The sequence below is a fragment of the Simochromis diagramma genome, unplaced genomic scaffold (assembly GCF_900408965.1).
Source record: "Simochromis diagramma unplaced genomic scaffold, fSimDia1.1 OVJJ01000680.1, whole genome shotgun sequence".
In the NCBI taxonomy this organism is placed as follows: domain Eukaryota; kingdom Metazoa; phylum Chordata; class Actinopteri; order Cichliformes; family Cichlidae; genus Simochromis; species Simochromis diagramma.
The window spans coordinates 212,908-225,176 of record NW_024387470.1 but is presented as its reverse complement, the minus strand read 5'-3'; the positions used below and the strand labels follow the sequence as shown (position 1 = coordinate 225,176).

General features: G+C 42.1%; 1 protein-coding gene across 1 annotated transcript in view; it reads left to right on the top strand.

The window, feature by feature from the left end:
- The first annotated feature begins 2,510 nt into the window (after positions 1 to 2,510).
- Positions 2,511 to 12,269, top strand: part of LOC120723490 (transmembrane protein FAM155A-like) — a 54,807-nt gene continuing 45,048 nt past the window's right edge. Inside the window, exon 1 of the mRNA XM_040014964.1 lies at positions 2,511 to 3,417. Coding sequence (XP_039870898.1) covers positions 2,731 to 3,417 — 687 coding nt within the window. The 5' untranslated portion in view covers positions 2,511 to 2,730. The remainder of the gene's footprint in view (positions 3,418 to 12,269) is intronic.

Sequence of the window (12,269 nt, the reverse complement as noted above, 5' to 3'; positions counted from 1 at the left end):
GGATCTATAATTCTGTATCCTCCTTATGTGATAGATGTAATATCGGTGAAGGTTCCCTTGCACATCTATTTTGGCATTGCCCTGTCTTGAAAACTTTTTGGAGCCAAATTTTTACGTGGTTTTCAAACCAATTTAGGAAAAAGGTACCACTTGATGGTACACTGGCTATGGATCATTTGCATCAATCGAATCTTTTTCCTTTTCACAAAAACAGATAATTACAATGGGTATGCTGGTGGCAAGGAAACTTATTCTTTTACAGTGGCGGTCTTCTTCGGCCCCGTGTTTTAAAAGGTGGCTTAATGAGATGATGACTGTGGCCAGGGGGGAACAGATAAGCTTTGATAGAAAGGGGAAACTGGTGAGTTTTTGTACGATTTGGCAGCCATTTCTAGAATTCTTAAAAATTAACTGATCATAATTCATGCCTCACACCCCGCATGAATTTTCTTATTTTATTTTATTTTATTCTTTATTTAGTTAATATTGCTATAATTTTTTTCTTCCTCTTTTTTCTCCTTTTTTTCCCCATGCTTATAAGTTCACAACTGCTAAATGTAGTAATTGTCCTCAGTTGAATCTGTATAAGCATGATGTGTTTAATTTAAAAGCAAAAAATAAAATAATTTAAAAAAAAGAAGAAAGTTGGCTTACAGGAGAGTAGCTACAAGACAATAGATGAACCACTTGCTTTGACGCTTAATTATGCAAAGCTACTCTAGTGAAGTAGAGCATAAACATACTGAGAACAAAGGCACCAATAAGTCATCGATAAGTTAGAGGTTTAGACAAAAAAGATCAGTTATTAATGTATTCTGAATTAAAAGCTACAACCAAGTTCAGTTAGCTTTTTTCATTATTTGTTTACTGTGTGTTTTAGTAGGCTTTAGAGTTTTTTGTTGGCGGTTTAGCCTTAAGACGCATGTCAGCGGTTTCTTGTCAGAGGATAAAAACCACGTGACCAACCTGTCTGAAATGTCCAGTCCAATAAGAAATAAAATAGTTTTCAGAAAAGCTTCTGAACGACTTATAATTGATACAGAACACTCACACATAAAATGCTAAGTCCCTATACTTATATTTATTTAGTTACATTTCTATGAATTTTATGCCCAGCAATATTCTTTTCTTTAAAGAGTTTCATTTCAGAGCTTTAATTCTGAAGTCACACTTTGAATATTTCTGGTGAAATTTTGGCACGGTCTGTTTGACTTGATGCGCCCTTGCACAGAGAGATGCGGCGACTGTGGTGCGCGCGCATAACGTCAGAGCTGAAGATGTTTGGTCAAATCACGTTAATTAAGTAGCACCATACCGGATGTTAATCGAAATTACCGACAAAATAAAACACATGCTAGGTTTCAACGTTTAAATGTGATATTCTGTATTTGTAATGTACTACTAATAATAATGATAATAATAATAATATAATTGTGCCTTGGTTTGTTAGATAACTTTTCAAATTATTGTGTTATTTTTTGACTGTCATTATTTTGCTTGAAACATTCTTTTCCTGCTTCATTTCATTTAAATAAAGAGGTTGGGTATTGGTAGTTTAACATTTTCTGAATAATAATAATGGATTGGATTTATATATTTTACAATTCCACTATTCATTTAGTCTCACATTCACACACTGGTGGAGGCAAGCTACAATTGTAGCCACAGCTGCCCTGGGGCAGACTGACAGAAGCGAGGCTGCCATATCGCGCCATCGGCCTCTCACCAGTAGGCGGCAGGTGAAGTGTCTTGCCCAAGGACACAACGACCGAAACTGTCCGAGCCGGGGCTCGAACCGGCAACCTTGCGATTACAAGACAAACTGCCAACTCTTGAGCCACGATCGCTCACGAGCGAATGTGTGGTTGAAGGCTTCCAGAATAAATCTAAAGTGGATCCAAGGTAGAAGACTTTATTTTCTTTAATTAATTTTACTTCTTTTTTTCTTGTTTTAATTTATTAATTCATTTATTTTTTGATATTTTTTTTTAAGTTGTGTTGATTTATAAACATTTTCTTAAAAAAAATCAGTAGCCTTAAAAATAAAACAAAAAACTCTCATTTTGGAAGCATCGCGTGTCATGAATGTCTAAAAAGCGGGAAAGCTGTTAAAACGAATCACTAGGAACGACTAAAACGAGCCTTTATTTTGAGCGGCGTGACCGGAAATGCCGCCCGTTATCGTCGCCGCCTTTACCCAGCTTCCAGCAAACACACAGCATCTCTTAGCGAACATGGCGGCAACTTGACAACGGCAGCGAGCTGAGGATGGTGAGGGCTTGAAAAAGAAAAAAAGAGGTCTCTCACAGGCTGTAGGCCCATCCGCCGACACAAAGGCATACAGCTTCGCCATGTTGGAAGAGGATAGCGCCTTTGTCCCTGCACGACCGAGGCCGGGGGAAACGTAAACGCGTCGGGAAGTGTTTCTAAAAACGGAGTCGAGGCTACGCAGAGGAGCGGAGCGGCGCGGCGCGGAGGAGAGCTCGGGGCGGGCGGGCGGGAGGACAGCGGCTTCACCGGTCAGCCATGGAGGATGCGGCCCGTGGTCGCCAGCGTTTGATTTCCCAACCGACCCACGCTCCTTTTAATGGGAATTACCGCTGATAGCAAAGGCAAGCCGGGACAACCCACCGCCCGACACTTGAGGGGAGGAAAACGCGAAGCGGACCCGACGTCAATGACTGTTGCGGCAGAGGAGCCCCCACGGTGGAGTCGGCCGGTTCCCAAAATATGACCAGGGGTGCTGGGACGTGTTGGCAGCAAGAAGATGACGACGGCTTCCAAATCTGGCTAGAGCCCCCCCGCGACAACCAAAAGCCATTCACCGACTCAGAGAGGGCGCAGAGATGGCGACTGTCCTTGGCATCCCTCTTGTTCTTAACCATCCTCCTCTCTGATCACCTGTGGTTCTGCGCCGAGGCCACGCTGGCCCGGACCCGGGACAAGTTCGCATCCACCCACCCTTTGTCACCTCAGACATACTCAGCACACAGCAGCCTCAGAGGAAACCCAGATGATATTTTTATAGGAAACTCTACCAAACATTTGTGGCGGCTCGAAACTTGCCACCGGGATAGTTTATCTAACGACTGCTTTACTTTCTTGGATGCCGACGAGTTGTGCAGGGGCCTTTCCGACAGAGAGGGGACGCGGGCTGTAAATATGAGCAATTTGTACCTTTCCTTTTGTAACTCCTACTCCCTGCTGGATTTGTTGTACGGCTCGACGAGTCCGGACAATTTGAACTGCAGCCTCGACGCGCTCGGCGACGGCGACGCGAACCGCTGCAGTCTGTGCGTCCAGGCGTACCAGCGCTACGACCAGCACGCCCAGGAGAAATACGAGGACTTTGAGCTCCTCACTCAAAAATACGAGCCGGGGGCATATTCGGTGAGGACGTGCATGGAGCAGTGCAAGGTAGGCTGCAAACAAACAAATAAAACCTGCAAGAAAAGACAGGAAAAAAACAAACAAACAAACAAAAGGGATGGGGTGGGAGGGTGTTGGGGAGAGGGGGGTGATGTGGTGGTGGCCATCTGTTGATTTGGGCCCGGATAGATGCCAGTTTGTGGTCCTCCTCCTCCTCCTCCTCTTGTCGCCATGGAGACGGATGACAGATTCAAGGAGACTCCCGGCTCCGGGCCTCATGTTCATTCATCTCCTCATCGTGTTTAGGCCCCATGCTAATGTGCAGATGGAGGCCCTACTCGTGTGTGCGCGCCCCATCCCCACAGTCCTCCCTTTTACAAGCTTGTGCACTTCATAATACCAAAGAACGCATATGGTTAAGTAAGACCACTGGATAATTTAATGCAGTGGTCCAATTTACCCACCCCTCCAAAAACAATGTGTCTGCTCTTTAAATGTACAGGTGCCCTTGTAGCTCACCTGGTTGAGCAGGTGGCTCAGTCCGCTGCTGATCATTGTCTTCTGGTCTCCCTTATTGGCTCCCCCCCAGGAAATGCACATTTAATTAGTCCTGCGTTTTCTAACATCCCAGGTTGTCTTTGTCTGTTCTGTTAATCAGTTGAAATCAAAATCGCATAAGTCTTTGGAACTACACAGCAGTATTTTACTACTTGAAGTCTAGAAGTGCTTTAAATTTCCAGATGCTGCCAGCATGTTTAGCAGCTCATTTGACCAAAAAATTGGAGTAATTATGTACCAGCCATCAAGCAGGGCCAGATCAGACCCTTCCTCGGCCCTTTTTTGGCCACTGTGCCGCATGGTTGACACTCCAGTTTTATGGCCTTCTAACAGTTTAATGATCAGGAATGAGGCAGGCACCTTATGCAAACAACTCTAGGATCCCCGTGTGTGTGTTTGTGTGTTGCTGCAGTCTGCCAGGTGTTCACCACCACTGCCCCACTCCATATCAAGAGTGTTTCATTACAGTCAAGAGGTGGTTTCCCTGCCTAATGTGCCGGAAGTCTCCTTTCCGCTGCTGTTTGCTTATCTCCATATCCGCACACACACACACACACACACACACGCAAACGGCCTCGCGTTGGCTCCACTGTTTGATCGTTTACCATCTCCTGACAGAGCACGGCGAGGTTAATGTGGGCTGTAATGGGTGCCCGGTTAAGAGCTGCCTCTGACAGTCAGTCGGTTCAGCACCATGGAGCTGTCCACAGTGCTGAATGGCGCTCCCCAGCTCCATTCACAGAAGCCCTGGCCAATCCCAGATGGCCTCCATTCACCCAACCAGCGGCAGAGACACAAGCACAGGCGTCAAGTGAAAAATCTAACCAGGCCATCTGCCTGCTTATACAGACCCAATGTGTGGCATGCACAGGAGCGGGGCCTAGTTTGGAAAAAGTAGCTAGGATCTAGGGGAAGGAAATGTGAAAAGGCAAACCAAATCCCTTTTGTGTGCATTTGCAGTCAGCAAACTATGATTCACTTTCTTCTTTATGTCTCTGTTCTATTGAATGTCTTAATGCTGGTAAAGACAGAAGCCTTTTTTAGGTACGATAATGCATATTGTTGCATATAAACACTCTGATTCTTTGAGTGCAGAAAGGCGTTGGAGGAAGCTGCTCTTGAATTTATCTCCTGCACAACAGTGGATCAGGATTTATTTTCTTTCTTGACAGTTTTGCTGTCAGTGTTTAAAGCCAGGCTCCATATTCAGTCTGCTGTTACATGTCTCTTTATATTTCGAGTATTTGTGGGATCTCGATACATATTTGGATTAGCTACAAAAATACATACAAAAAATGCATCTGATAGATTTTTTTTGCTGAGCAAGACACTTAAAGACACATTGGGTGTTTTTTGGATAAAAGATACAAGTAGCACAGAGACCAATTCCAAGTCTCAAAGCCTGTATCAGAGGCTAGTTTATGACAATATAAGAACAAACTGAATGGATTTATTGTTCTGCTTAGTATTTTTAGCTGGACAAAATTTATGCATTTTTAGTGCACGTGAGGATCAACAAAAGCTACACACAATTGTTTGACAACAAGCATCTTGAGGTTAACCACACTGGAATGTGATCCAGGAAAAACAAAAAAGTCAGGTTTCATCATCTGCAGTTAAAACTCTTACAATACTTACAATAAGGGGAACAATAGCAAACATGCCTAAAAAACATTAGTACGAAGCTGTTCATTAAAATATATTTGAGCAGTTTGTATAAATAGATGTACAAATGTACAGTAAATGCAAACTCATATACAGAATAACATTCTGACCCTGTGCAGCCAACCGAGTCTATACAAGTGAGCAAAATGCACAATGTTTAAATTGAATGGCATCAAATTTAATCCGTGAAAGCGGCATCCATAAAATGGAAATCCCAGTAGGCGGTTATTATAATAGGCTACAGGAAGCAGTTCAACATTCATTCTTCAATTCTTCAATTTCTAGTGTATGAATCCAAAATGCTCTTCTTTTTAACAGTAATCTGTCTGCATTCCCACCACTTTTAGGAGTAATTGTAACCACTATTTCTATTTCTGTATGTATGCTAGGTAAATGTACCAGGGTACACTGAAAAATTTACAATGTGTGAAAATTTAACCATTCACACATGGGTAATAACTTAGTTATGTAAAATTATACTGTTCTTGACTCTTAACAGCCAGTGGAGTGACTTTTCTACAAAGGATTCAGGTCGAACTTCCAAAGGATGCAAAACTTATGCTCATTACTAAGTGCCCTGCTGCACTGCCTCTTTGTTGATGCCAGCATCAACAGTGAGCGTTACTAGCTAATCGTAGCGTAGAAAGAGTCCACTAACCTGAGTGACAAATGGCTGACTCGCAGCGCCAACAATTGGCTTCAAAGTGCTACTGACAGTATCAGTTGCTAAGTTGGGTATCAAGTCTGCGTTAGCAGTCAAGCTAATGTTAGCTACAGGGATGTGCAGAACTAGTTGACTAAGCGACTAATGGTTGCTGTTGTCAGTAGTCGGGACCAGACGTACTAGTCGTTAAATCTAATTGTTAACATTTGAATTGATGCCCAGCCTTAAATGTTATGCAGCCAGCTGCCACCAGATAGAGCACTTAATTTAAGAAACACCATGAATAGATCTTTTTGTCAACAGTATTAGAGATCACAGATACAAGCGGTGAAAATGAGCTTTTTCTGAAGGGTGGATGGGCTCTCCCTCAGCGATAGGGTGAGGAGTTCAGTCAATCGGGAGATGCTCAGAATAGAGCAGAGTAGTCCTCCACATTGAAAGGAGCCAGCTGAGGCTGTTGCCTCCTGATTTTTTGTTTTTTTTTCAAAAAATATTTCAGTAATACACGAGCATCTTTTGTAGTAATATCTTTTCATATATTTAACATCAGCTTATTTTATGTGTTTTTCTTCTTCCCTGTCTGTTTGGAGTATTATGTACAACACTCATAATGGGCCAGTCGCATAGTTCATTATTGAAGAAGTCATATATTAATGGATTCAAATGCCTTTGTTTAAACAGTTTTTGGCATTAAATTATTTTCAAATTGAACGTTATATCTGAATGTTTCTTAGTGTAAGACTAGTCGTTTAGCCTAATTGATTTTTTCAAGTAAAAGATTAGTTGCCAGGATTATCCCTAGTGATCTAATATTAGCTAAAAGAAAGCCAGTTTTATCTACCAAAACCGGTTTGACCTAACCGCTAAACCCGGCTAAACCAACAGCAACATCAGCAGTGTGTTTCATTCATATAGAATTTTTTTTCTCTCCCGGCTCAGAACCGACTCAGTGCTGTTGTTTTTCAGACTAATGTTAGCTAAAGCTAGTGTGCTTGCTCACATGGAAAAATACTGTCTTGAGTGGACAAAGCTAGCTGTTTTATCCAAACACCCAGGGCTGATCTGGCATCTTGGCTGTCCATTTTCACATTACTTTATGAGTTTAATGTTACTAACCAACCATCACCAGATTTGTGCAGTGTAGATAAGTTACAGCAGACTCACTGTATGTCACTAGCAAAATCATATCTGAGTATAAAGGCTAGTTGACTAGTCTGCCATATTTGCTTCATCAGCCAGGCTGTGGGTGTCATTGATAATACGAGTGTTAAGGAGGTTGTTAGGTCCACGAGTTGGACTAAATGATATCTGGAGAAAATAAGAATGTAGAGTCACAGTGTAAAGGAAAATAAACAGCTGAACTTGCTGGAATATTGAAGTTTCCTGCCATAAGTGTGAGACGGCTGTGCGTTTTACTCCAGCCGCCATGTCTGACATTCTTTCTTCTCCCCTGCTGAACTCAAGCCCTGCTCATGATTTCATGTTTTAGCCACTGCCAGTCTTCAGGCCGATTCTTCACACTCACCTCTTGGCATTTGAAGGGAAAACAGTCATTTAGTCAAGCTGCTAATTTCTTTAACAATGACCCTTCTCAGTCACCTTCTAGATTATAGGGTTGCCTGAGTCCTCCGTATGGTACAGAAAGAGCAGCATGACTCAAAGGATAATATCGAGCTCTTGTTGAGTTAATGGCTACCTGCCTCGGAGAAACCTAGCGGTTCAACTTGTGTGCCCGCTCAGACGGAAAAGTGTGAAAACATTAAACAAACAGAGGCCTGAATCACTGTCTGGTGCACGGTTAACAGTGCAGACAGGTACAGCAGGCGTTTGCTGCAGGACAGTCTCTGACATTTCGAGCGAGGATATTTGAGAGTCGCGTTTGTTGTGCAGGAGTGTCTCCAGTGGTCCGCAGGTGGTGCTTTGATTCCTCTCGCCTGAGGTGAAACATCACACAGCAGACACGGCCAGTGTGCTGTTCCTCACAATGGGATCCTCCATCATCGGACTCTGTGAAAACCCACCATTCATCCTGACAGCAGGGCGGGCTTAGAACATACAAACCGGGGCAGATGCACTGAGCAGCGGTATTTTCCAGCTTTTGTTTTTTTCTTTTTTTTTCATCTCGAGCGTGAACCAAAATGTCAGACTCAGTCAGAGTTTTACAGGAAACAGCGAAGCTCTCCAGAAAGCATTTGACTGGAAAATGACTGTTAGCTAACAAAGGCAAGGGGTCACATTAATTAGGGTGTTCCCTACTCTGGAAGCAGGTGCACGAAACTCACGGTTTGCTATGAGCCTTGTTTTTAAAGTGGTGTTCAGTAAGTTTTGTAAAAGCTGGGAAAATGAGAAGACCGGTTGTCTGTCTCTGTGTTAGCCCTGTGAGACTGGCGACCTGTCCAGGGTGTACCCTGTCTCCTTCCCTCCCAGTGCTGGGACACGCTCCAGCCTCCTCGCAACTCGATTCTGGACAGTATTTAAAAAAGAAATCATGCTATGTTCAGTGAGAGTTGAAACTAGAGATTAACTCTGTGAACTCGTCAGAAAAATCTTTACTGAGGTCACAGTTTGAGGGAGCCAGAGACTCATTGTAACCATAGATCTCTATAAAACCAGACTTCTTATTGAAACCAGAGGAATTCTCAAGAAAGTTGTGTGACATATTTTAAATGACCTCAATTGACCAAAGTGCTGTAAAAGCTATACAGAATGTACACTGTAAATGTGTATATATATATATATATATATATATATGTATGACAGTCATCAAAGCAACCATAAAGATACACTGTAAGTCAAACAAAATAAGTAAATAAAACAGTTTGCATAAGAAGAGCCAGAGTAATCTGCTCAACTAGACCTGAAAGCAAGTGAGAACAAATGGGTTTTTTAAAGTGATTTAAAACGATTAAGAGACTTGGCAGCTCTTATGTGAAAAGATAAGTTGTTCCAAAGATTAGGAGCCACCACCGAAAAGGCTCTCTCGCCTCTGCTTTCAAGCCTGCATCTAGAAAGAGCACAGACCTCGGTGCTACTGCAGGATTGTATGCCTTCAAAAGTTCTGTTAAGTGAGGGAGCGCCAAACTACTGAGATCCTTAAAAACAAGCAATAAAATTTTAAACTGGATCCTGAAGTGTACTGGAAGCCAGAGGAAGGAGGCCAGTATAGGTGAGCTGCTGCTTGGAGGTGATAATGACTGGATTATTCTCTCAAAATCATGTGGCACGACGTAGGTAAAGGAGGAGCCTGAACTTGATATAGACTTCTGCAGGAAATCAACGTCTTTCTCAGGAAGTGCACGAGAGGTTATTTGGAAGTTTACAGCTTTACAGCCAAAAGGAGTTTCCCGTTATGTCACAATTACAGTACAGTTTCCAGTTAAAGCATAATTCATGCATTAGTTGAAAGAAGCTGATCTTAACAAGAGAGCTAATCTGTTTATCACACTGTCAAAAATCACAAGGTTCCTTGCAACCGGATGACAGTAATCGGCTAAGGGTGTTTCCTCCAAGTTTGTGTTTTGCTTTTGTTCAGATTGAGGAATTTCATCTTCAGCCATCATTCTTACTTTTGATCTTTTAAAAAGATTGCAGGTTAGCAACACTTCTGTATTGGCATTGCTTTAGAGGCTCAGAAGCTCCAAATATCTTTCATGGATTAGAGATATTTCGGGTTCTGGCTTCACCAGTTATGGCCAATTACGTTGTTTGTTTAATCAAATACGGCTGGACCATATCATACTGTTCACGGTAATAATATTGGGCAATGATAAGAAAATGAAATATCGCGATAGAATATGGGTAAAACGCTCATGCGCAGTGCCTTTGTTTTCATACGCACATGGCGGAAAAAGCATGGCGGCGACGGAGAATGAGAAGGGCGGAAGCGGATCGTTGAATGAAACAGATGAACCAGAATTGGTTTGTCAAAATGCTGCAACTACAGTGGTGTGGAACTGGTTTGGCTTTCTTCCGTCAGATACCCAACAAAGCACTATTTTTGGTAGAGCATGCTAGCGAGCCGTCGTTATTACCCTGTTTTTCGGAAAATGCGGCACACTTAAAATCAGTCCTTTGATTTTCTGAAAAATCGACCGTGCCCCTTATAATCCCGAGTGCCTTATTTATGTAATTCTGGTTGTGTTTACTGACCCCGAATCAATTTTATGTGGTAAAAAATCTGTCAAAAATGTTTTAGTACGACTTTGCTAAGCTACAAAGCCGCACTGCTTGGTGGATTGTCGGAGCATTACTGCTACCATAGTCGGGAGCCTCGCGGAGTGATACGTACTGTGCTTCAACATAATATTACCGTATTGTGTGTGTATAACCTCTTTTTAAGTTTTGGGTATATTATACATGGTTAGGATATGCTCAGGATATGATGGCCCATTTCCCCTGGAAATGTCTTTTGGTTAAATTATCAGCAAGGAATTTGCATTTGCATTGTTAAATTTGTATATAGCTTTAATGCACATAAACCAGCTGCTTGTTTAAGTGAAAATACATTGATGGGATTTTTTTGCACTAATAAAGTCGTGAAGTTGTAAAGTATTTTGTCTTGCGTCAATTATATCGTCAGTTATATTGTTATCGCAAATTTGCAAATATATATCGTGATAAATATTTTTGGCCATATTGCGCTGCCCTATAATCAAATTTGAATTCTTCTTACACTGTCCTAACAAGCATCATGTTGGATTCAGTAAGACTGCAAACTTGTGTCTGAGCCCATAAACATTTCACTGTAAACATCTATACAACTTTTTGTAATAAGAATGCTGGTTTTAGGCATTTAAGGAGCTTGGAAAGCAAAGCATTTAAGTTTCTTGAAGACGTTTCATCTGAGAAGCTTCTTCAGTTCTAAGAGCAACTGGTAGAGAGTCCCCGATTTTGATCATCTTCCTAATCACACGAGCCAGGTTGTGAAAACAGGTGTAGGTCACAATCAGCCAAGGTTTCGGGTGAACCCATTGTGAAACCTAGCCCCACCCTATCATGTGAGGTCAAATGGCCCGGGATGTGAGTGGGTGTTAAGGTGTCTTGGAAGGGATCTCAAAACTGGATTATAGATGGCAGACAGTTGGTGTCGCAAGCCACCTCCTCTGTTCAAAGATAGTCGTTCACAGTGGAAATAGATGGCTTTTTTAGGCACTTTCACAATGGCTTCACTTGTCAGGCCTTGATCCAGAGGCTAAAGTTGGCTCGAACGTTAAAGACGTGCAAATTACTGTTGAATGCGTTAATTTTAATGAGCCTGGCCTTATTTCCAGTTGCATGGAGTTACTTGCTCAGTAATAAGAAAATAATACCCACAGCATGGTTACACACTTTTTCCCCCTTCTCATCTCTGCGATGCCTTCATGGGGCAGATGTAAATAAAGCTGGAGTTGTGGTATTCCGCATGTACCCTGGAATATAGAAGAGGAGCAAGCATTAATGGATTAGTGTTTTCTTAAGTGGCAGGTCATTTCAAATGTAACATTTCAAACAGCTCAACAAATAAATCACCAAACACACAAACTCTTTCTGCGCAGTGTGTCTGCTCAAAACGTTAATGTGCTCCACTCTAAGAGATAAAGATGCAAGAAAGCCAGGACAGGAGAGGAAGAGGAGATTATTTTCAAAGCTTATGGAGTCTCAGCAAGTGAAGTTTGATAAACTGGAAAATGAAAGCTTACAAGCGACGTATTATTTCACTTTGGAGATTTTCAATTCAGATGTGTTGTGGAATTATTATACAAACTCATACTAAGCTGGAGTTTTGCAAAGCTTGCATGGATATAGTGTACCAGGCAGTTTTGTGCAGGTTAGTTTGCAGTACTGTGGAGAAGTTTACTGCAGTGACTGGTACAGAGCTGGCTGTGGTTCTCAGGTCAGTGCTAGGCTACATCAAGGGTAGCGGACACTAACTTATATTTAAGGTGGTGATGTTAATTAGATTCACCCAGTTTTTATAGAGCTTATTAATTGAAAAATCAGCAATGTGATTCTTGTTGAATGCAGCTGGCTGAAT